The sequence below is a fragment of the Phoenix dactylifera genome, unplaced genomic scaffold (assembly GCF_009389715.1).
Source record: "Phoenix dactylifera cultivar Barhee BC4 unplaced genomic scaffold, palm_55x_up_171113_PBpolish2nd_filt_p 000331F, whole genome shotgun sequence".
NCBI classification, from domain to species: domain Eukaryota; kingdom Viridiplantae; phylum Streptophyta; class Magnoliopsida; order Arecales; family Arecaceae; genus Phoenix; species Phoenix dactylifera.
In genome coordinates, this window is record NW_024067794.1 from 417,028 (window position 1) to 443,267 (window position 26,240).

At 37.8% G+C, this 26,240-nt stretch overlaps 1 protein-coding gene across 4 annotated transcripts; it reads left to right on the forward strand.

The window, feature by feature from the left end:
- Positions 1 to 791: 791 nt before the first annotated feature.
- Positions 792 to 25,575, forward strand: LOC103719384. 4 transcript variants are annotated; one of them, XM_039118278.1, is made up of 9 exons: positions 792 to 992; positions 5,866 to 6,327; positions 7,087 to 7,258; positions 7,547 to 7,844; positions 9,737 to 9,767; positions 9,961 to 10,051; positions 19,332 to 19,411; positions 19,528 to 19,845; positions 25,096 to 25,575. In XM_039118278.1, exons 1-8 carry the CDS (start codon positions 936 to 938, stop codon positions 19,819 to 19,821), a joined length of 1,485 nt encoding a protein of 494 aa, XP_038974206.1. In that variant the 5' UTR covers positions 792 to 935; the 3' UTR covers positions 19,822 to 19,845; positions 25,096 to 25,575. The 4 variants fall into 4 exon arrangements, with proteins under 4 accessions (XP_038974206.1, XP_038974204.1, XP_038974205.1 ...); XM_039118276.1 differs by having other exon boundaries at positions 793 to 992; positions 9,737 to 9,809; XM_039118277.1 differs by having other exon boundaries at positions 793 to 992; positions 9,737 to 9,809; positions 19,534 to 19,845.
- The last annotated feature ends 665 nt before the right edge of the window (positions 25,576 to 26,240 follow it).

Sequence of the window (26,240 nt, forward strand, 5' to 3'; positions counted from 1 at the left end):
CCCTTTAAAATATGTTTAGTAGGTGATCTAATAGTGATTCCATGCGAAGGAGAATCATTCTTTCGTATGAATGATACAATCCGATCATATTATGATGCAGGTCATTATTGATAAGCTTTCTTATTTTATTTTTATACTAATTATATATTTATCTTTTTATCATGTACTTATCTAGGACACATTCAAGAATTATATAACAATCTATTTAAATATTAACACTATAGATAGTCCCATAAGTTTCAATTGTAACATTGACATCTTTTTACTCATTTGGTCATTGTTTTTTTATCATATGTTTGTGAAGTGCTAAGGTGAAAGTAGTTGATAGATCTAAGTATATAATATGTCATATAGCAAACCATGCATGATAGCGAATAAATTTTATGCAGATCAAACTTGGAGGGAAAAATAATAAAAATATTATAAAAATAAAAATCATCTATATCGGCTAGAAGCTTATTGTTTAAATATATCACGTTAGCGACAAAATATTTAAATCATGATTCCATGCGGGACATTTGAATTTTCTTGTGATGTATATGAAATTATCAAAATTAAGATTTTTATTTGCAACATTAAAGATGAAGAACAAACCGCATCTCCTAGTATAAAATCAGCAAACAAAAATTAATAAAATCATTCTCGTTGTAGTGTACAGGATAAGGGTAGTTTCGTAATTTCGGATGATGGCGGTACGCCGGAACTGGCCACTGAGCGTCCTGCAAGCGAAGTTGGCGTAGTTTGAACGGAATGGAGAACATTAAGATAATAAAAAACTCACTCTTAAATCCGCTTGAATTCATTATTTCAAGTCCGGAGGAAGCTCGTGCTGCTTTTTTCCGTACTCCGAAGCCACAGAGGACGCTGAGCGCTCTCTCTCTCTCTGGCTCCGAAATTTTGGAATTTTTCATCGTTTATATCGAATCTGGAGATTTATGGAGAAGTACGGAGCTCCATCGCAGGCGGCCGAGGAGGCAGTGCCCGATCGGCAGGTATTCTTCTGGTTACAATCTCTTGATGAATGATCTTTCTTTGATTTATTTTGAGTTTTTTGGATAGTTTTAGATTCCTGACGTCTATGGATGTAATTTCAGGCTATGATTGTTTCTTAATTTGTTCAAATTTTATTGTTGATCGGTAATTGTTATGTAATTTGATTCAGAAGAGTATTTTTTTGGTCGATGTTCGAGGGAAGGGAAACAGATTAGCAAGCGGTGAAATTAGATAGGGTCCTGCGGACAATAGATTTTATTCGTATTTTTCGGGAATTTAGGTCGCCACCTTTTGTTCACTTCAGTGTTGTTAATGGAGAGATATGAATATTAGTGCGGTTATGGATGCCATACTTATTGTCTTTGGTCGTGTTAAGTTACTCTTTTTAAGGAAAATCATGTTAGATTACTTGATTTCTTCTTGAACGTGGTCTATTGATGGTAAGTGCTACTTTAATGATTTAAGCTGAGGGATTAGATTTAGAAGATTCGATTTATTATTATTGTTATCACTATTGTTATATTTTTTTCTCTGATTTTATTTAGAATGAGGTTTCCGATTAATTTATTTATTCACCTTTTTTCAGCTGCCATGACATTGTTATTTCTTGATTTCTTGTTTGTTTGTTTTCTGCTGCCTATATTGCTGCCTTAGTGAGAAAAAAGTTCAGTACTTGTCAGTGATCAATAAATGCTGATCTATGATGTGTTTTTAAATTTAATTAATTTAGTTTATTTATTATTTGTTTGTTGGGACAGAAGACCATGAACTGCTCTAAAAAATTGAACTGGTACATTCTATTGGCACGTTGTTCAGTGTGCTCAGACATATAAGAAATGGGATGCCAGTATCTTGTGGCTTTCATTTTGGATTACCTCATTTGCTCAACATTTTTGAATGCAACAGCAAGCTACTGATTTGTGTTGATTTTCTCATGTAGAGAAACAACAGATATATTGTTATGGGAAATTCAACTATCTGTCTGTCCAGTGCATGGATTAAATATAAGTTGATATTCAGTTATACCTTGCATGCCAAGGTTTGGTTTCAGCTCTTTTGATGGTTTCAGTTGTTTCTGCCCTGGTTTTGGCAATTTCAGTTGAAAATTTAAAAAAGAATCCGTAAACTTGCTGGGGAGAATAAAAACAATGAAGAATAAAATAAATTAGGTTCAATCCTAAAGTTACTATATTGTTTTTGGACCTTTGGATGCAACTTTTGGTGGTTATGCATTGAAACAATCAAGAAGTTGTTTCCTCAAATGAGATGCGAATAAGAATTATATTTACAGTGTACTGTATAAATGATATGCTAATAAGAATCATATTTAGAGTGTGAGGTCCAGCCTCATTGGGCTGGCCTGTTGGCCCGGCCCAGCATCAATCACGGTCCAAAGGCATGTTTTAGTCAAAAACAGGGTAGAGCCATGGTTGATCACGGCGGAGGAGGAAGAGTCCACCACGAACTCCGTCGGAGGCTAGGATAAGCCTAGCCTCCACTCCTATTTAGAGCCCCCATCGATGGACGTCCATCGGCGATCATCGAGCTCCCTTCTCCCTCTTTTCTCCCTTCAAAATTACGGCATCACGTACCTGCCGGAAATCGGGGCCACAACGCTCACCGAGCTGGTAAGAACCACGAATCCTTCTTCTCTGGTCTGTCCTTTTTTCTATTGATCTGTTGCTGGCCGGATTTTGCTAAGGAATTGATTGGAAATCACTATGAAACCTCTCCCCTATTCCGCCGTTGATCTCCTCTTCTCTCCAATTTTTCGGCAATGTCTGTCGTCGGCGTTCATCGTCGAAGCCATTGGCCTCTTTCTTGCACTAGTTCCTGGCCGAAGTTGGACCCCCAGCCGCTGGCGAGCGGGCTGAGATTCGAGTATACCGAGCCAAGATTTTTTTTTTTTGGCCCTATTTTTGGGTTGAATTTGGCCGACTGGCCGCCGCTGCCAGCCACTACCTCCGACTGCCACCTCGCCGGACCACCATGTTAGCTCCTGGTCTTCCCCTCTTTCTTTACCTGTTTACCAATAGAAGAAAGAAAGAAAGAAGAAGAAGAGGAGAGAGAGAGCTATCCCTCTCTTTTTCTCTTGCTTTCTCTCTCTAGAAGACCTAGGAAACCCAGTATCGGTCCTATTGACTTGATCTACGAATCCGAGTTGACCTCTGGAAAGAGGCCTTGAACCAAGGTACGCTGAATCGGTACCGACTGGCGTACCGGTAGAGACTTGGACTACCTCGGGCTGTACCGAACCGGTTTGGACAGTTCCTGCACGTGGGCATGCGCCCGCGCAGTTCCCTGCGCGTTGCCCCACGCGCACGCGGGCGTTCTTCCCTGCACGATGTCGTTCACGCGGGCGAGTTTCCCTTCCCCCGCGCGCGGGCGTGCTGCCCAAAGTGCTGCCCTTCGGGATGCAGCGCATGCAAGCACGTTTCCCCCCACGCGGGACGCTCCCCGCGCAATGCCGCATGGGTGGTCACATTTTCGTGCATTTACCCCTGTGCAGGCGCGGTTCCCCATTTCCTCGCATGCGGCCCCTCACGCGGACGCGCTAACCAAAGTGTGGGGTGCATTGCCCAAAGCGTGGTCACGTTTTTCCGCATTTCTCTGCATGCGGACGCGCTACCCAAGGCACAAGGCGCAGTGCCCCGCGTCCGGTTCGCACCGGTACGCAGCTGGTACCGCTCGATTTCGGCGCCTTCGGTACCAGAATCATTTTTTACAGCTGTACCGGATCGGTCCGGTACAGGCCGATTCAGCATACCATGCCTTGAAACCTCTATTGAGCGAATCGTCTATATTTGACCTACCTGAGACCACTGTACACCCGGTCAAGTTTTCTCGTATTATTTTATTAAAGTCATCAATTATAAATTAATTTCGCTGTTAATATTTTAAATTGATCTAGCGGAGTCGCCTAGCAAAGTCTGACAATCTAAGACAAAAGAGGTAAGTAGATGTTATACTTCTTATTTTTCAAATGATCATGTTTTTCGTGCATAAAATTTGCTTATAAAAATATCATGCTTTTCTTAAAATTGTGGGTCCACATATATATTATGAAAATCATGCTTTATTATAAAAAGATAATTTCATGAATATTTTCTTGAAAATAGCTTTGTTTGTGAGATATGTATCTGATCTTGTCATTTAGTATTTTTCTTCTATTTATGTGTATGTTTTAAGAAAAGATATAAGTTTTTTGTTCATGAATGATTTGCTTTATGACTTGTTTTAATATACTCTACTATAAAATGCTTATTGCGGAATATCTGTTATTTTTTTTAAATGATGCATTGACATGGAAAAACTTATGCTTGATTCGGTAAGGTAGTGAAAGGTTTACTTATCAGGCTGTGTCTCTCATATACCTCTATTTTTATTTTTCTCGCGCTAGCAAGCTTAGCGATTTTGTGGAAGAATTTTAGTATTTTAAATTGACCATGAATTTGTTGTTGATGATTTTCTGAATATTAAGAATTATGGGTTTGGTATTTATGTTTGAATTTAGACGCTCTAAGCCAGAATTGGTTGTATTTAATGGGTAATGAAATTGGATTCCTATTTATTCTACTATATTTGAGATGGATTTGAAAGCTAAATGCAATGTTGGCTTCATGTTATCGTGGGTTGTACCTCTCGGTAGCATGGCCATGTCATTTTGGATTACTTCGTTTGCTCAACATTTTTGGATGCAACAGCAAGCTAGTGATTTGTGTTGATTTTCTCATGTAGAGAAACAACAGATAAATTGTTATGGGAAATTCGACTATCTTTCTGTCCAGTGCGTGGATTAAATATAAGTTGATATTCAGTTTTACCTTGCATGCCAGGGCTTGGTTTCAGCTCTTTTGATGATTTTAGTTGTTTCTGCCCTGGTTTCGGCAATTTCAGTTGGGAATTTAAAAAAGAATATGTAAACTTGCTGGGGAGAATAAAAACAATGAAGAATAAAATAATTAGGTTCAATCCTAATTCCTAAAGGTATTATATTGTTTTTGGACCGTTGGATGCAACTTTTGTGGTTATTCATTGAAAGTTTGAAACAATCAAGAATTTGTTTCCTTAAATGAGATGCGAATAAGAATCATATTTACAGTGTGCTGTATATATGAGATGCTAATAAGAATCATATTTAGAGTCTACAGTATCAGTTTACTATTTGACAGCAATCTAGGACAGAAAAGACTAAATGTGTAGGATAACCATATTTTCATTAAAAAGGAAAAAAAAAAATCCTCTAATTCTCTTCTAAACCCAGCATTGCGATGCTTCCAGGTCTTCTAAGTATTTGTTAATTCTAAGTTCAGGTATACACATATAAGCAAAAGAAAAGGGGGAAATCTAGGTTTAGCAAAGAAAAAAAAATCTTCCTGACAAACATATGAAGAAATAAATAAAAAGTAATGAAAAGAATTCATAGATTGCCATATATGCATTTGATTTTTCCCCATGAGTTAGTTTTGGCCAAAAACGGCCCTAGTTGTGCTCTGCTTTAGGAGCTCTGGGGAAACTTTGAACCATGTTACTTATTCTACTACACATTTCTAATTCGATCTTTCAAACTTTCTTTGTCATGAAATAGACCTCCAAAGCATTGCTAGAGGAATAATTTGCTTTTATTTGATTGATAAATCATGAGTATTGTTACAAAATTTCAGTTAAATGAGAGGAAGATTCCTTGCATTAACTTTGAAGGAGTGGTCATTAGTGTGCAATTCTTCTAGAATTCAGCCATCTCTCATTAAGAATAGTACTGTATCAAAAACGCCAGTTAGTTCTTTTGGGGTATATAACACATTCTCCAATACATCAAGATGCTAGTTTATGGAAGAGATATGTGATTGTTAATCTTGAATGGCTTTGCAGGCATCTGACCAGGACAGAGAAAATGGAGGAGAAATTACACCAGCTCAGCATTGTAGACGGCCCAACCTTTCCTCTTTAGAAATACCTGCAAGAACATTGGAAAATCAGTTTCCTTCATCAACAAGAATTAATATATCTCCAAGTCCTAGTTCAACAAGAGTGGGCTTGCCCCCCCGGCCTGCATCAGCAAGGACAAAATCAACTATCAGGAATCTGCTTCCGCAAAGGAGCTTTAAGATAAAAGGTTCAACTCCAGACAGTGATAGAACAATCCTCCTCGTTCCAGGAACACCATCTTCAGAAGGACAAGATAAACCTTCTACATCAAAACCATTCTCTCTTGCCAAGGTTTTTTCCTCTGCATCAGCAAAAAAAACACATTCTTTACCCGTGACACCAGTTGCAAGTTCAGGTCCAGATTCAGGCCAAGAAAGACATGTGGTTGACCTGTCTAAATTGGATGTAAGTTTCTGATGTTCTCTGCTATATATGGATATGCTTCTGGTTGTCTTCTACATTGTTTCGTATAATAATAGGTATATAACTATCTTAGCAAATCTTATCCTTTAAATTAAAATTTAATAAAGGACGTTCATTGTCAGATCTTTTTTAAAAATATTGCAATCTTTAGATGCATGTGTTATAAATGGACACGAAATATCATGCCTGTAGATCAGAGTCTTAACTATCATGATTTCATATGGCCTATTCATCATTTTTGTTAATCATTGGTGCTGTGGAAAAACAAAATTAGGAGCGTGCCGAGAGACAGAATTTGAATAATTCAAATGGGTACTAGAATTAGGCGTAGATCATTATATCCCTCTCTGTTTTGGGGTTAAGATGGTTTTATAGAGTTTCCACCATATGTCAGAATTCACAAATGATCTAAAGGCTCGAGTGTATGCATCAAAGAAATCAAGAGATAAGGAATAAAGCAAAAACAACTTTATTTCTGCACTTAAATAATGTAGTACTCAGTACTAAGTACTAACCCTTGTTTATGATTACCATATATTTGCTTCTACCTCCAGTGCTTTTTGCTCAATGGTCGTTTCCACATCTTTCCCATTTCACTTGTAGATCAATTCATATACATCTTTTCATGACTTTTTATATTTGTAATCTGCATTCTCAAAATGAGATTTTTTGGAGCGTATATCAATATTTCTTGCATTTATGTTAGAGCCCTGTTTAATATAGATTTTTTGTGCCTGGCAGAACCAAGAAGTTCGGGCACAAATCAGACGCTCATTATCAGTGCCAGGACTCACCAAAAACAGAAGTTTACGGCGGATGGATTCAGTTGCTCTTGTCCGTGTGATTTCAGCAACCCCTCGTCCTGTTGCTGCTGACAATGCCACACAAAGTGATGCTATAGAGACAGTTAATGGTATTAACTCTGAGTTTAGTCTCTTAAACTCTTCATTCTGAAAAACTTCATTGAATCTGTTGTTATGCACATACTGTAGATCGATTTTTCAGTTTCCATTATTAGCCAGAAGCAAGCAGTCTCCAAGGTCCTGCTGGCATGATTAATTTACAAGTATATTTTCTGTAAAATTTGATTTTGATCTCTTGTCATATAATGTACTCTCCTTTTTGTTATATTCTGCTATGGACGGCTTGAAATTTTAACCAAGGAAACCCTACACTTCTCTGTGCCTATTTATCCTTGCAGCAACTGAAGATGAAGGTGAAGACATTCCTGAAGAAGAGGCGGTTTGCAGGATATGTTTGGTTGAACTAGCAGAAGGAGGAGAAACTCTTAAAATGGAATGTAGCTGCAAAGGGGAACTTGCACTTGCACACCAAGAATGTGCTGTGAAATGGTTCAGCATTAAGGGGAATAAGACATGTGATGTCTGCAAGCAGGAGGTTAAAAACCTACCTGTAACATTATTGAGAATACAGAATACTCAGACTGCAAATAGGCGGCCACCGAATGGGTTTCAGCAAACAGAAGTTGCTCGGTACAGGTTAGCTTTGGAAATTGCAGAATCTTAAATGGTTTTCGACCATTAAGAGTGCTATTAACTTTGAATTTTGATATAATATAATCTCTGTCATATTTTTGTCCATAGAGAGGTTCTTAATTAGGCTAAAAATGATAAAACTGATTCCTTTCTGAGTAGATATTGGTTTTCGCCTCTAGTTGATTGCATTGTGGAGACATGCAACACATGATTTCTGTCATTATATACCAAATTCTCAGTTTATTTCATATTTTCTCTGACTGGGTGTTGGTTTCTCACCTTATGCCTTCACTAATAATAGTTGCATTGCAAAGACATTGAATCATTGGGTAAATTTTCTGTCGTTGCATTCCACAAAAACAAAGGAAAAGACATCAAATTCTCAGTACAATTGAATTTGAAGATTTATAAGATAGTTTTTTTTTCCATAACAGTCTCTAAAGCTTTTCATATTTGTGTATTAATTATTCAATATTTAAATTTGCATATTAATTCCTGAGATCTGCTTCTTTTTGCATAGAAGTCCTGTCACTAGTTGTGTATAACCAAACTGTGTTTATCTGTTACTATAGTTGGAAAAAGACTAAAGGCCCTTCAAGTGGGCTGAATTCAAGAGAGAATAGGGACTTCGGTTTTCTCCTAAATCTCTTCTTCTCCCTCTTATTGTACCCATTCCTCTCCATCGCACCATCAATCCAATGGTTGAGGGTTCTTCTTTATAAGTTTGGAAAAAAAACGTAATGGTTACTGTTAGTAAATGGACACTGTTAGAATAATAAACCAAGAATATTCAGTTCATGTCTGGTTAAGTAAACCTGAGGGACTTATATGCAAAGAGATACAATACCAGGGAATATGCAAATCAAAATATTGGAGGGATTAATATGCAAATTTGAAGATTTTGTAGACTGATATGTTGAAAACCTGTAAAAAAAATAGAGATAGCTATCAGCATGTCAGAATATTTGAATACAGGAGCGAGCATCCTCATTTTTCTTCAGTTTTTATTTGTTCCCTTTGAATAGGCAAGTGATCATGTTTCCCTTTGTATTTGGTAAGTAGTAGGATTTTAGTCTGTTAACTAATTTTCTAAAGCACTAACATGGGGCTTCTGCTAGTAAAGAATGAGGCAAGAAGTCCTCTTTGTTCCTGCGACCTTACTGGGTTCCCAAATGTAAATGAGTATCAGGTGAGGCTTCTTGGAATAACTTCATGGCAGCTAAAGGTGCATTATTGGATATTTATTTTTTGTAGTTGAAACTGACTCCTGCGCTTTATCTCTTGGACTAAACACGACCTTTTGAAAAAATGCCAATTGGATAAATTAATATACTTTGTGTTGAACCATTTAGAAGGTGAAGCTTTCTCATGTTCTCAGACAACAGTCTCTAATATTTATTACTCATGAACATGGTACAATAACACAAGTTAATATTAAATTATCAATAGTTTATTCCTATGCTATTTCCTAGATCTTAGTATTCTGTTTTTTAAAGGTTCTTTAGCTAATGCCTCATAACAATGGAGATGGAGATGATGATTAAGAAAGATGACAAAGGCAATATAAAATCATGAAGAAAGACAATGCAGGTGCATTTGAAGAATAAAATCTAAGAATTTGACTGGATGTTATCAAAGTTTGACATGATTTAAGATGATAGCATGACTTCGGGCCAGCTTATTTCTGCAAGTTTTCACAGAGAAGTCATTCCCAAGAACTATAAGACAACAAGGTTTATTAGACCTGTAGCATTTACACATCTGGTAGATTTAAAGGAGAAAATATGCATGTCTGTAGTATATATAAATCCAATTTCCCTAACTTTATAGTTTGACTTATGAGGCAGATGATTTGTTCTTATGAGTAATTAAACGTTGTCTTTACATTCTGGCAGGGTCTGGCAGGATGTCCCAGTTCTAGTCATGGTAAGCATGCTTGCCTATTTCTGCTTCTTGGAGCAACTTTTGGTGAGTTTCTTCCTGCACACATAACAAAATTTTTGTTTTCTTTTTCAGCGCAAAAACCATATCAGTTTGAGGATAAGCATGTTATGTTTAGTTTTAGCTTTATAAACTTTACCAAGTTACATGACTCCAACTAACAAATTTGTTGGAACAGGTTACTGATATGGGTCCACGTGCGCTTTCCATATCTTTGCCTTTTTCTTGTGTTTTGGGTCTACTCTCTTCCATGATAGCTTCCACAATGGGTATGTAATCGTTGTTTTGGGTCTACTCTCTTCTACTCTCTCCCACACAACTTAATTAAACTGGAGGAAGCTTTACTTATCTCCTTTTAATCTTCAGACTATTGTATAGAGTTAATGTATCATGCATTGTTAAGACAAACATATGTTGCTTTTACTCCATGGCTTTCAAACTTACCAGCACTGATAGCTGGAATACTGATAGTTAGAAAAGCAATGTATCTAACTTATAAGATTTATAAGCCAGGAACAGTGCATCTAACTAGACCTTTTTCAGCAGATCTGTTGAGAAATTTTATAAGGTAGCAATATGCTTAGAGATGAGTAGCTATTTAAAATGCTACAATGATACTAGTAGAATACAGGTCAGGTAAACCGAAAATATATGTGTATTGGGTCACAGAGTGTTGCAACTTGTATGGACTCAGCTGTGAGGAATATCTCCTGATTAGGTGATTCTGCTCATTAGGTTTGGCAATTTTTCTTAATCTATGTACTTCATTTCTACTTTTATTCTTTTCTTATGTAGCTTCATGAGATGTCTTAACTCAACTCAGCTAAACCTTAATCCGTGTGAATTCTTTTCCTCCATTCCGTGCTGTTTAGAGCTACACTTTTTGAAACATGCAGTGATATCAAGTCCTTTCTTACTATTTTATCCCATGTGATTTCCGGTCTACCGCTGTCCCTCTTTTTTTCTATATATATCAAACCACTCCTTCATACCAGTGCATCTCTCAGCTTATGTTGTATATGTCCAAACTATCTAAATCATCATTCTCTCATTTTGTCCTTAATTGGTGCTACTTCTACCTTTTTATGAATGACTTCATTTATTATTCTATCTTTTTTTGTATTACTACACACATGGTCTGCCGTACCGGTCGGTACGGGCCGGTACCGGATTCTACCGGTATGGTACAGCTACATATTTCGGTACCGGTCCGTACCGACTGGTACCGATGCGTACCGGCCCGTACCGATCGGTACCGACCCATACCGACTCGGTACCGGCCCGAACCGACCAGTCCGTACCGGCTCCAATTTTTTTTTTTTGGCTTTTAGCCCCATCGGTACAGTACCGGTTCGACTTGGTTTGGTTCGGTACCGTACCGGTACCGATGCCCACCGGTACGTCGGTACAGTCGGTACTGCGTACCTTGACTACACATCTATCTTAATATTCTTATTTTGGCAACATTCATCTAAACATGTTATATCTTCATGTGATGTCTTATTTAGTAGAAAAGCTGACTATTCTCTACCACAATATTGTCCCATCTTGTCCGAAGACTTTAAATACATCTTTTGACGTTCTTAGATATTTGGTTTTGTCAAAACACTAAGGACTATGGGGGACACAATTAATGAAATGTAATCATAAATTAAAAAGAAAAAAGTAAAAAGCCATAGAAAAGAATATGATAAAGTGAAAATTGGTAAAGAGAAATTTAGAAAAGCAGCATACATAATTTTGGGAATTTAAGGGAGAAGTCTTGCTAAATGTTCTGAAATATGACATGAAAATTTTAAGTTATCAAAGTTTTGTCTCTGATCTTCACAATATTAATTCTAGTTGCAGCGTTGTAGGTTTTAACAACAAAATTCTTGTTATTGACCATTTAAGTAATGCCTGTTTCTCATGAGTGCCAAAACATTCCCATTGGATTATTAGCACAACATTTTTGTAATCGACATTTCATTATTTCATCATATCATATAGAATAATCTTGTTGAGAATAGACCTCACCTTAGGTTGTCAATTTCTGTTCTTGATCTGTCTGATCACCTGGGTTAGTAGACATGTTAGTTGCACCTGTGAATTCATATGCATGTTTTGTCTTTAGAAATTAGAACTATTTTATAGGAGATGCATGATCTTAGGACATGTGGTCTCTTATTTATCAACATAGGTCCCTTATCTTTTCTGGAGGAAAGAGTTGGGCAACGTGCAATCCACTTTGCAGCAAGGCAATAAAAAGCAGTATAAACTCAAAATGGAAACTCAACCCAGTAGGGACCAAGGATAGTGGAGCTACAAGGTAAAACAACTTGAAAATAGTTTGTGTTGATCAACCTGAAACACGGAAGCACTCCCCATACCATATATTTTGTTTGAGGTGAGGCCATCCTGGCCCAATCTGCTGGAAGAAACCTGACATTACCAAAGCAATTGAAGACTGGAATTAGAAAAGATGCAGGATGTCTTTCAATCCCAGAATTCCAGTAAGATTTGAGTTTCTCCATGTCATCTAGAAATTTTTGAGACAACTAGAAGGGGATTTCAATGTCAGAAGGTGGACAAAGTGTTTCTAGATGGATTTGAGGAAATGACACCCTTAGATAAGATGGTTGCTCAATTCATTTTGTTGAGAACCAGGAATGCATGCAGAGAGGGCAGTCCAGTTCTTTTTCCAATGGTTTTCTTCTATTAAGATATTGATGTTTGTAGCAAGCCATATGAAGATTTGAACTTGAAGCAGACAGCCCCCAAACAGCTTTGGCAAATGTTAAGTCCTCACTCCTCACTGCCTCCATAGATGAGATGACAAAAATATCAACGAAGAGATAACTGAGCTATTCCATTTCTGACATTTCTTTAATTTGTATGCTGAATCTCAGAAGAATTAATGGCAGTTGGAAACACCAGCACATCCTCAGCTACAGGTGCTGAAAATGAACGGTCCATCTCTTACCATCTTCTGTAGCTTCTGTCTGATCAGGAATTGAGGAGGTCTGAAAGTAACTATACCATCTTAAGAAAACTGTTTCTAGGTACCACATCCACATGTTTGATAATATTTTTCTAGGGCTATGAGTTTCCCACTCTTGCAATAGTATCCACTAGACTTTAATTATTGCTTGATGCAGATATTCTTTCTAGCCTTATTATGGTTGAGTTTAACATAAAGCCAGACAACATGCATTCAACATTCAAGAGATATAGTTCTAAGTTCTAACACTATGTTGCTGAGACCTTCAGGTTGGAGATTTTTGTAGTGTGTGTTACACTGAGTGGGTACAGATATTTAGTTTACATGAGACTATCGATTTGGATGCGAAAACTTTGTCCGGCGGTGGTCCTATATGTGCTGCCTTTAGGAAAAATGACAGAATAAATAATTGTGTTTAAGGCATGAACAATACAATGAAGAGCTTCCAAGGGCACTACTTTTCGGTTACAAGTTTCATTTTATAGAAAAAATTGCTTAAAGTTTAATTGAAACCAAGAATCGCCGAACCAGTACCGGGTACCGTACCAGTCGGCGCCTAATATGGTTCGGTACCAGTTTGGACCGAACCAAACCGGTACGAACCGGTTGGCCCTATTTTTTTTGTGGGAGTTCTCTCTTTTCGAACTTTTTCTATGAATTTAAGTCTAATTTGATTTTTTTTTTGTTTTCTTGATTTTTTTTATATTTTCCGATGTTTCTATGATTCCAGTTTAAACTAGATGATGCATCTTATTGCTTTAAAATGATACAAATCATAAAATAAACAACATAAAATATCTTCAAATCAAGATACAATCAATTACATTCTTTTGAAGTCCAACAAACATACATAATGATATGCAAAATCAGGTCGAGTGGCGATGCCTTTCGTAGATATTCGGATCATCAGCATAATCAGGCGGCATATCAACCTAACCCTCTATCCAAGCAGCGACGTAGTCTTGTATGTTCATCCTATAAAGAACGTGTGACGGATTATAAGCATTCTCAGATCTCTCGCTGAAGCTCTGGCTCTGAGAGGTCCTCTGGCTGATAATACGGCTGCGGAGGGGCCCATCCGAATATGCCGGTAGCAAAATTCGACCTGTAAGATGCTCTGGACTGCATAGGATAATAGTCACCGGAAGATGCTTCAAACGCATCATATTTATATCCGTATCCGTATAGGTCATACGTTGTCTATAGTTGCGAATAATAGGATTCAATATACGAATCTAAACTTGATATTTATGAATTTTACTCCACGTGTGAGTTTATCTGCATCGTGTCCTCCTGATCTATTTTTTAAGGTCTCTTATTTTGGCATGATCTCTTATTTTGCAATTTTTGAGCTATTCTTTTTTAAAGTCCTTAAAAAAAAGAAGGAAGAAGATAGAAAAAAGAAAGTACACTTTATTTAGCTTTGACTCTTCCTTCTGATAGCCTGAATTAATGTTGTTTATGGATGTTTTCGAATGGAAACTTAGCTGCATAAGTTTGGGAAGGCCTTCTTCGACCTTCCCCTTCAGTTGCGTTCGGCTTTAAGGCCACAGCTACAACCGGTGCTATGGCATGGCAATAGTACCTAACTCAATGTGAGCCGACTGGTTCGCACTGAGTTCGAGTCGAACCGGACGGTATTATTGAGGTTCCAGCCTTGAAGGGGCTGGAGGCTGGAACCGTTTTCCTATAGCGAACCAACCCGGTCTGAGATCGAGTCGGCTCGGTTTGACCATAACTGGGCGGTACGGCCCGGTTTGGCAATCCTTGATTGAAACATTACATTTGTGACTTCTGACTCATAATAGGACTGCTTTTAAGTTGTTCCTTGTTCTCTAGAAGCCTAGGATTAGTTTAATCAAAACAAAAGGCTTAATTTTGTATTTTGTAGCATCTAAGTAGATCGAACTGCATATGAAGGGGATAAGTCCTCTTGACTTCTTTAGTTGCTTTTGACCATTCAGGTTTCTCTAGTAGCGGACTACATTATTTGCTATCAGAATGAAACGATTGAACTATCACAAGGGATGCATATCTAATGCCTCAATGACCTTTATGAACTCTTGCAATCTGCAGGAAGATCTAAAGGCTATTCAAAACTTATTGATTAGTAGAAGCGTGTCAAGAAGATGATTGTCATGATGAATTGCATAAATCAGTCTAACTTCAGTAGCAAGGTCTTGTTACTAAGCCAATGTCCTTCAACTCCTTTACAGTCAATGACATGGATTGAGCTATTGCATGCTAGTGATGTGGCAGCCTAGTATCAACATGGTGGTATTGTGCCAGTACTACATAACGGTCAGGCACTGGAACGATGTGTGTTCTTTATATCGTGCATGCTGACTGGCATGTTAGTCCATGGTTAATGATTTAAAAGAGACCTTGTACTTCCACCTTCTTCTACATCTTCATTGTGACTGAAAAAGCTAAAAATTCACAAGGTAGTGGTTATCTAAGGCTCTAAGCAGATGAATTATTAAATTTTTCATGGTTCAGGTGTTATCTTCTTCCTCTAAGGGATCCTAAACCATTCCTTTCTTTTTCTTTAACCTCCTCCATTCTTACATTAGATCAAGATTATTACCCTGCAATTATACTTCAATAATGAACTCATTTTATATATTTCTATGTTTACACAAGACAGTATGTTGTTGTGAGTTAGTGCTTATCCTAGTCTTACCAGGTTTATCCTGGTTAGTTATTCCGTAGTTATAATAGAATTATTCTAGTATTATCCCATCTGGAATAGATGTTTTGTCTTTTAACGACCATTGAAGTTTAGTTTATATAAAGTATTCCAGTGGGCTTATGAAAGTCTCAGAGAGGCGTTGGATAGTAGTATGAGTTAGATTCAAGATTTGTCCTCAACATGGGAACATGTTAAGTAGTGATGTGGTCTCCTAAAAATAGTAGGGGACATTTAGAGTCGCAGTCACTGTCCACTCTTGAGTTCTAATCACAAAAGGACAGGAGTCCTATATATTTGATTTCATTTCCATGTGAATCCAACAAGAGAAGGGGCCTCTTGAATTGGAATTGGAGAAGGAAAGAGTCTGTTGCAGGGTCGGCGGAATTGGTACCGGGCACCGTACTAGTCGCCCGGCAAGACAAGTCGGTACGGGCCTGTGTCATGTTGTGCCAAGCCTGTACCGACACAGTAGAAGAGGCAGAGGAGAAGGAGAACGAGAGAGGAAAAGAGAGAGAAGGGAGAAGCCGAGGGAGGTTGGTGGAGGGCTGGGGAGTTGCCGCGCGGAGGAGGTGGAGGCCGGAGAGCAGCCGGAAAGCCGTAAAAGAAGGGCCCCATTGCCGACTTTCACTTAAAAACCTTAAAAATAAAAGAGCCCTCTCTGACCCCTGTTTCGAACTAAACAGGAGACTAAATGAGCCCCTCTTCTGCGGCTCCTTCCTCTGCACGACGGCTCCCTGGCCTCCGCCGGCCGGCCTCGACCTTCCTCTCACTTCCTTCCTCTTCCTCTCCCTCCCTTCTCCTCTCTCTGTTTTTCTTTTTTTTCTTCGTCTTCTCCCCCTCCAGTGCCGGTCTCGTTTTCGTCATCGGAACCGTCCTGGTTCGCAGCCAATACGGCTTGGGACTCGCCGAATCGGGCAGTTCGAGACGGTTCTGCCGACATTGGTCTGTTGAGTCTTTGACTTAGTCCTACTCAAAAGAGGCCATGCCGGCATGACCTCTCTATTATATAGAGGATGCGAGATGTGGTGTTATAGAAGATGCGAAAAAAGTGTTTCGAAGTCTACTTGCTAGTCGTGAGAATAGCAAGGCATTCCTTTTTCGTATTCCTCCTTGTTTTATTGCTAGGTTCACCTAGTAGTAGTTTTGGGTGGGAGGTGGATGTGCTTCAGTATATAATTTTATTATTGAATAAAAGTTGCTTATTCTCTCAAGTACTTTTTTTTCTTCTAGTAAATATTTTTGTGTTTTGTGTTTGTTCTTGGTGATCTTGGGCTGGCCGATCTTAAGTTCTACATATTATCAGATAATGTGTAAATTTTCTGCATGGTATCAGAGCAGGGACTTTTTCGATGGGTGTTTTAAGTGTTGTGATGGTTTATTGCGTTTGTAACTTGGTTGTGTTCTTGAGCTTCTTGTAGTTTGTTGTGCCTATGTGTCAGTATTTGGACTCTATCTGTGGTTCGTTGTGCTCTTGAGCAGGCATACCTTTTCGGCTAGGTCTTCTACACTACACTCTTAGTTTTTGATTGAGCAAGATTTGTGGGAGTGTTTTAGTGGGTCAGACATGGTGATGCCACCGGATGTACTCGTCAATATGAATACAAGAAGAAAGTGAAGAACCAAATCTGTAGAGTGATGTTTTGTCCTCTAGTTTTGGTGGATGAGAACTTTATGCATATTCAAGGTATAGAAGAGCCAAATAAAGATTGGGATGTTCTTCCTGATAGCCGCATCAAGTTTCAGCATGTTGCAACTTGAGTCTTTGAGCAAGAAACGTGAACTAGTGTTTTCTCAGCTCTCTCGTTTGAAGAGCTAGTCAGTTGGGACTCAGAGCCAGATATTGAGGCGGCTACAGAGACGATGGATGTTATGGCTGATATAGTTATAGAGATTATTGAGGAGCGAAATCATGTAGATGAACCTGATGCTAAGCTATCCAAGATCCAGACTTTTCTTGTGGTCATAAGGTTGAAGAGCCAGAGCATGTAGATGAGGCTTATGTAGTAATGGTATAGGACATGATTTAGTTTTCAACGACATGAAAGAGCTGACCAATTTTGAAGTGGCTCCAGAGATCAAGCAAAAGACATGCTTGGTGTAGATGCATATAATAAGTTGGTATTCGGCAAGGTGGAAAAGCCAGTTAGTTTTGAAGCTACTTAGGAAGAGTCAAAAGATGATATAAGTGATGCAGTGCTAGTCACAATCTTAACCAAGTTACAAACATGGGAATTGATAGGTTTGTTCTTCTTGATAAGCTCCTGTCTTTTCCTCTGCTTCTCAATATTGTTCATCCCTCTAACGTTCCAGATGAGGACATGGAGTTGCACTTGAAGAGAATAAAGTATGCACATGGCATAATGATGGGACTGTGTGGGCATACATAGATTGCATGGGTACAGGGCCACTAATTTGCATGTGGCACAATTATGAGGTTGTGCAAGTGTGCATGGACCCTATTGGTTCAAGATCGTGGATGTGCATAGGATACAATCAAATACAGGTTCATGGTTGCTGGTACATGCAACAATGGCTACTTAATTTGTAGGTACAAGTGTTGCTTTAAGCAAGGATTCGAAGCCATGGCCACTAGATATTCGTTGGTGTCAGTTGGATGTTCAATGAAATCTCAGCATAGTGATGACAAAGCCAAGGCTGTGGGGGAGTCTTGAAGTCCTTGTTGTCTTTGGCATGAACACCAGAGGGAATAGGCTCGTGAGGGGCTACTTGATGAGAAGTTGCTTGCATGGAGTCATCAATATGGACTACACAATGAGGGGGAGTGTTAAGAGTCGTTACTTGTCTTAGTCTTGCTGGATTTATATCTTAGTTAGTTATGCTATAGTTATCTCAGAGTTACTCTAGTATTATCCCATTGAATGTTTTGTATTTTAGTGACCATTGGAGTTTAATTTATATAAAGATTCAACTGGGCTTAGGAGAGCCTAAAGGAGGTGTTGGATGGTAGTATAATTTAGATTCAAGAATTGTCCTCAACATGGGAGCATGTTAAGTAAATAGTCATAGTGTATCCTAAAAATAGTAGTAGGTCATGATTGGAGTTATAGTAATCATCCACTCTTGAGTTCCAGTCAAAAAAGTATAAGCGTCCTTTATACTTGAGTTGAATCCAACCAGAACAAGTTGTCTCTTGAATTGGAATTGGAGAAGGAAAGAGTCTTTAGACTCTTTGACTTAGTCCTACTCAAAAGAGGCCATGCCTTCTCTATTATATAAAGGATGTGAAATGTGGTGCTATAGGAGATGCGAAAAAGGTGTTCCAAAATCTCTTGGCTAGTCGTGAGGGTAGTGAGGCATTCCTTTTTGGTATGCATCCTTGTTTTATTACTTGGTTCACCTAGCAGTAGCTTTGGGTAGAAACTGGATGTGCTTTAGTATGGAGTCGTATTCTCAGAGAGAAAAGAATCATATTTTATCTTGTATACCTTTATTATTTAATAAAATTTACTTATTCTCTCTAGCAATATTTTTCCTTCTCTTAAATTTTTTTGGTTGGTTTTTATTCTTGGTGATTGTAGGCTGGCTGTTGTTATTCCACAATTGATTGTGCTATTCTACATACTATCAGATAGTGTATAATGTGTAGATTCTCTACATATGTACCATGAAACTCTTACTGTTGCATGGGCGTGCTTAGCACAGCTTACTTAACAAAATAAAAGAGAAACAGTATGACTTGATTTTTTAAAATATCTCTAATAGTTTTGTTTCTTTATGTTAGGCAATTTACATACAGATGTTCTAAGAAATTTAATTATAATCTTTACATAATCTTGCCCTTTCTTATGGGTTTTTCCTTTTTCATCACTGAACACCTGATCTTCTGTACTTTTGCATGTGATGATCCTGTTCACAGTGAGAAAAAGTTACATCTGGGCTTATGCTTCCTTCCAGTTTGCAATTGTAATCCTGTTTGCTCATATTTTTTATAATGTGGTACGTAGTTCTTTCTCCATGATATTCCAGTTTGCAATTGTAATCCTGTTTGCTCATATTTTTTGCATTAATTTTCTTCACTTGCAATAAATATTCAAGTCTTTTCTTCATGAAAGTTACAGCTCAGGGTTGCTGCTGTCCTCTCAGTCTTGCTTTCCTCATTCACCGGGTTTGGGATTGCAATCAGTACAAATTCTTTGCTTGGAGAGTATTTAAGATGGAGAAGTAGGAGAAATCGGCAACTGGCACATCAGCAGCGGCGGCAGCAGCAGCAGCAACAGCAGCAACAACATGATGGCAGACAGCAGCAAGAATCACGAGACAACCCTGTAGCTGAATTTGGGGATGATGCTGGGCAGCAAGAAGCTCAAAGCCAGATCCAGAACACTAGTTCTTCACAACATGGATGAAATTGTTTCTGGTGCAGCTCACAGGTAACTATATTTTTCATGGATTCAGTGTAGGAGATCTTCTTTTGTTCCTTATTCCTGGAACCATTCCTTGAGAATTTCTTCATGGATTTGTCATGTCATTGATAGAAGATACATTTCATTATAATCTTGTTCATGAGGGTCTGGATAACAGCCTTCAGCTAATTTACACCTTTCTTTCTTCTCGAGAAGCTTGAGATTTCCACATTTTCGGTGACTTTGAAGGAACAACTTCAGGAATTGAGCTTCTGCAAATTTTTTTTCTTTTAGCTAATTTGGCTAGGAACTAATATCTCACCAATATAACCATTTTGGTTACTAACAATTTAGCTAGTATGGTTTAAAATACAATTATGTTGTAGTTTTAAAATGGAAAAGATGATAGTTAATGAACTTGTTTTTTCTTAATAGGATGTTGTTGGATTATCTTAGTTTATCTGTTCTAATCCATAATTCTTTCATCAATTTTTTAGTCCATTTTCAATATACTTTTCCTGCACAATACTTTTGATCAAATCATGTAATTGACTTTTAAAGGTGCCCAAATTTTGGTTTCTTTGAGACGTAACATCTTAGTGTTTTTCCTTGAAATGATTTAATTTCTTTCTGTAACTTTCTAGGAGACAGGCGAATCAGGTAAAGAAGCAGATCAGTAACCATTAATTTTTTTTGGGTTTCTTAGAAATATATATATGCATAAATAAGAGAACTCTCAAACTAATCTATCTAATTCCACATAGACTAGGTTTTAGACTGCCAGTTTTCTATTTTTGAAGTGTTTTGAATTCACTAGACTATTGATTATTTATTTTTCTTATTATAAATATCTACTATGTTTGTTATAAGTGACAGACCAAAAAATGTGGAAAGAACAAATATTGTTACTCTTGAGTTTTGGCCAAAGAAACCATCCCTTTTTTTCCAATAAAACAATCTTTTTATAGGGCATTGCTTTGGGACCTTCAAAGAAAATTATGTTTATTCTTAAAACTAGATCATAGCCCTTATTTCGCAGAAGGGTAAAATTCAAAATCTGTTATTTACTATTTGGGCCTGTAACTTTTTTTTTCCATCGCGCTACTCCACATTGGTTAGAAAGCGATTGAGGCATGCAGGCAGTCAAGGGACCACATAGTGCATATGAAGTATGCAGGCCACATAAGTTGGTGCATATGGAGTTACTATTTTCACTAAATTCAATAATAATGATAGTATTCTTTCGTGGATGAAAAATAGCAATATTAATAACAATAGCAACTAACCCAATAATAAAAATTATAACACAGTCAACATTTTAGCACTATTTATACCCATGCCAGACCTATCTAAACCATATCAAACTTAACCATCAAATTGAACCTGTTTCATTTATCTAGGCCCAAAGTCGATTGTATATATGTAGTTTTAGAATGTTACGTGGGTTGATATATGCTGCCATGATTGGCTGTACCACCACGACCCCCCCCCCCCGGTTTAGGATGTATCAAACTGAACCAATGGAGAATTAGGAAGTATTGCCTTGTTGGCTTGGTAACTAGCCCGAACCGACTCCACCATTTGATTAAACACACCCCCCATCCGCGGCTCGAAGAAGCATAGTTTGATGAACCAACCCCCCCCCCCGGCCCAACGCTGGCTTGGCAAAAGGAACCCCCCCCCCTCCCGGGCATCATCGGTAATCATCCCCCCTCTCCCTCTCGCTCCACTAGGGGCTTAGGGTTAGGGTTTCTCTTGGCTCTTCCTTCCTCCCTTCCTCCCTCTCCCCCCTCTCGCTCTCACTAGCTTCGCTTGGGTTAGGGTTTAACCCTCAGCTTTCCCCCCTCCTCCCCAGCCCCCCACCCCCCACCCGCGTGCCACCTTCTCTCGATTCGTTCCTTAACAGAACGATTATTGGCTAATACGACCTCCGGTACCAATTTGGTAAATCTTGATGCAGCCATATGATACTAAGCAAGCCATGTATGCTGCTATGCAATACTAAATGAACTGCCCTTTATCTTGTCCATCATGGTATGCAGAACCGGCCCATACCGGCCGGTTCAGTACATACCAGAATAGTCCGGTCCCTGATTGGTATGATACCGCGGGTCAGAACTGAGCGGGATGGAGGGCGTACTGATGTGAACCAGATTGGTTCGCACTGGTACGTGTTTGCAGCGGCGCTGGGTAGCATGCCCACGCACTGTGGGCAGCACGTGCGGCGCGCAATACTATGCAGACCGGTTCCACCGGTACGAACTGGTCCGATAGGCGGCCGGTACGCCTACTGGTATTGGTTCGGCAGACCATGTTGTCCTTTTTTTTCTTCTCCCCTCATTTGTTTCCTCATTCCTCCCACCAATATAATATGTTGCTTATAATTTATTCTTTTTTTTGTATAGAGTCACTAATCTTAGCAAAGCTTCTATGTAGCATTTGTGATGTAACAAACTATCAGACCACGAAGTCATTTTGGCAAAAACATAAGAGTCGTCAAGTTTTTATAAAAGAACACGTGAAAAGCATATACGATCAATATATTAAAGAGGCTATTCAATGAACTTGGCCAAGGACTGGGCAAAGCATAGAGGTGTAAGGAGTTGGATGCCATTTATTATAAGAATGGATCAAATGATGATCTTGTTGAAAAATATATTATGGATAAAGGAGGAGGGTTTTTTTTTGAAGCTTGGTATTCTCACTCTATTTTGAAAACATGGGTAGCATAAAAAAAGGCACTCACTTTTAAACAAATAACAATTCAATTGGTGCTTATGACCGGTACTTCCAAAGAATATGAGATATTGACCGGCCACAAGATTAAATCTGAATTGTTTAATCAAGATTCATCGATGGCTCAAAAAGATTAAATTTGAATTATTTTGTCTTTTGCCTAGGAGAAATCAACATCATTACCTTGTGTAACATAACAATCTTCTATCCAATGCGCAACACCATTGCTTGGATTTTACTTATCCAACTATGTAGAAAGCAGTTTTAGTGAAAATGGAAATGAAGATGATGTCCCAATTGAGATTGATAGACAAGAGATACCACAAAGTAATGGGATTCATTATCTGGGACCTATTATACTCAACATTAGAGAGAGATGAAGAAATATTTACTAAAATTAGAGCTGATTGGATGAAGTAGAGAGGTTGGTATTACATAATGGAGGTCAATCTTAGCAGCTTAAAGTGATATTTTGTGGAGCAAAAATGAGGCTATAATATTGTAGTTTAGAATATTGGGGGTATAGGGTTTAATAAAATAATTTAAGTGTAGCAGAAATACGCACATTAGATGGATGTAGGGTAAAACCTATTATACTCGACATTAGAGAGAGATGAAGAAATATTTACTAAAATTAGAGCTGATTGGATGAAGTAGAGAGGTTGGTATTACATAATGGAGGTCAATCTTCGCAACTTAAAGTGACATTTTGTAGAGCAAAAATAAGGCTATAATATTGTAGCTTAGAATATTGGGGGTATAGGGTTCAATAAAATAATTTAAGTGTAGCAGAAAATAAGAACATTAGATGGATGTAGGGTAAAACTAGGAAAGATAGGTTGAGAAATTAGTATATTGGCAAAGCTGCTGGAGTTGCATAAGTTGAAGTAGTGGAAAATTGATTGAGAATTTGAGACAGTAGCAACATGTAAAATGAAGATCTAAGGGGGCTCCAATAAGCAGAGATTCTTTAATTTATGCTGAAGGATGAGGTAAAAGGAGGTGAAGGCCTAAGGTAACATGGATGGAGGTGGTCCAAAAAGATAAAGAAAAACATGAAAAAACATCATAGGTGGCTCTAACTAGGGAATGTTTAATAAATGAGGATCCATACAGCTTCCTCAATTTGTTTGGGCAGGGTTGGATTTTAATGGTTATAGCTGTCTCAACCAAATATAATCGATTCAAGCTGTAACATTTCCACATATATCATTCTTCAAATCCTCTCTCTTTGAGAGAATGTGGGGGAGACCCACTCATCCAAATACTTAGAATGTACCATCCAAGATTCGAAGTCAGAACCTATGGTTACTAAGCAGAGGAGTGTGTTGATTGAGAGATGCCCTAAGTCATGTCATACTTTGTGTCATTGTATTCGTGCTTCTACCTAAGTAGACTAATGTTTCGTAAAATTGACTATTATGATTTATTTGGCATATCCCCTTCCTAGATCCATTAAGAAATCTGTTTCAGTTCTCATTGTGGCTGATAAGCTTTTTCCTCGTGTTAGTTTGGCATCAGATATTTATGACCATATCTTATAAAAATTAATTTCACCCTAATACATATTGGGACTCATCTATTGCTATGATCTACATTTCCGACGATGGAATCAGTGTCAGTATAGCTACAGTTGTGGGTCTCCAACCGACTCATAGAGGAAATTGGAAGCAACAAGATCTTTTTTTCCCATCCACATTATTTACTACGGAAGGAAACATCAGTATAGCTACAGTTAGGGGTATACAATTGTGACTCGGAGGAAATTGAAAGCAGCAAGATTATTCTTGAAAACCTCCTTATAGTATTTATGTATTTATGTGCTAAATTCTAACTTCAGGTATGAAGACAAATGGGAGTCATAATTCCTCAGCAAGACTAGTAGATTTCAGGTTTCTTGTAGTTTTATTTTTTTTCTTTTTTGTTTTATTACTAGAAAAGTAGAACTAAAAGTGAAGTCCAAATACCATTATTAGAATTTGACTACTTTTGCAGTATCTAACATTGTTCTGCATAATGAAATCTTATAAATTTAGTTAAACTGAGCTGGTGATGCCATCCAAATTGAAGAAAAAATGCAGCTTAGTGTTTGTATTGCCAGAAGTTAAATGATATCTGATCTGTATCTGATTTTATTCTTTATCTTCATTTTGAAAATTTTGATACATAGCAGCAGAGAGTTTTATATGCAGAGGAGGTAGGAGCCAGAAAGACTGACTTAGGTAGAGACGTTGATAAAGGGAGGAAAAGAGAGGAGGAACAAGTATTAACAAAACTCTAAATGAAGCTCATTCTCACCTTAAAACTGTTTGCATGCTTGCTGGCTTTTCCAGTTTCCACATTATATGATTGCACAATAGATAACTGGTGCTGCATCTACATGGACAAAAGAATTGGACTAACATTTATTTAAGTATATGGCCAGCCGAGCAAAAAATATATATATACCTTGTGATGTCTTTGCATTTGTTAAAGTCACTTGGTTCGATCAGTTTGATTTTTTGAATCTTAAAAGAAGTTTTTCTTTTCTTTTTCTTTCAGTACCAGGCGCAAGGGGTACATGGATGCAGTGATAGGTGAATGGCCGACCGGCGCACTGGCACCAAATGCAAATTTTCATCATGGTTGGACTGCAAGAACAGAAAAAGGCAACCATAAGATGAGAGTGAATAATCTGTTGTTGATAATATCTATATATGCAATTAAAGAGGAATATCTTTTGTTGTAAAAGGGCCAACTTTTTATTTTGCTTTCCAATCGGCTTGTGTAGTGCTCAGAATGCAAGTATTGTCATCCTTTTCAAGCTGTCATCTGCTTCAGTTTCTTTATATAATGTTGTTTTTGAAATTGCAGTTCAACAAATTTCCAGTAGGAGTTTTCTAGGAGTGTCATAATTTTGGCTTATGGTTAAGAAATTTTATCAACTAGAACTATATTGTGAGCTGCTTCCCTCTACAAGGTATGTCTAGCATGTGTAATGATAAATATTATATGAGAATTTTGCAAAAAATGCTCTCTTTATTTTTCTTTTTGCTAATTCAGGCTATTGTTTTTTTTAAAAAATCAAATTTCAGAATTTTTTGACACCTCATACTTCTGTGCATGAAAATGCTCCAACCATTCAATGTAAAAAAAATGTGTCCGATACCTGATGAATATGTGCATTGAGTAAAAGGGTTTTCAGGATTGGTGTTGTTTGGAAATGTTGTACTGGTTAAAATGGACATTATTATATCAGTTGCCAACAATATAGTAAATTAATGATGGTTAAGGTTAAACCTTAACCTAAACCAACATTTCTATCTTCTTTGACCTAAAGCTAATCTCGCCCTGGGTTGAGATTTTTCTAATTCAACAGACTGATCTTAAGCTAGATAAAAATTGGGTTTGGTTGGAGTAGGATTTTTAAGCCCCAGTCTAACCGATCCAACCCGACTGTTCTTAATGAGCAGGTTGGACAAGGAGTTTTGGTTGAGCCCAATGCAAGTTTCGTCTAATATTTGCTTGGTTCCAAATATTTCTCAAATTTAATAGACTAATTAACTATCAAAAAAATAATTAATAGGCAAATTTTGTTTCAAATATTTGATAACTAAAAAGAAATTTCAAAGAATTTTTGGAGAGAAAATTTGGTGCCATAATTTTTTTTGACCACTAACATTTTTCCTTCCGAGAGAGAGAGAGAG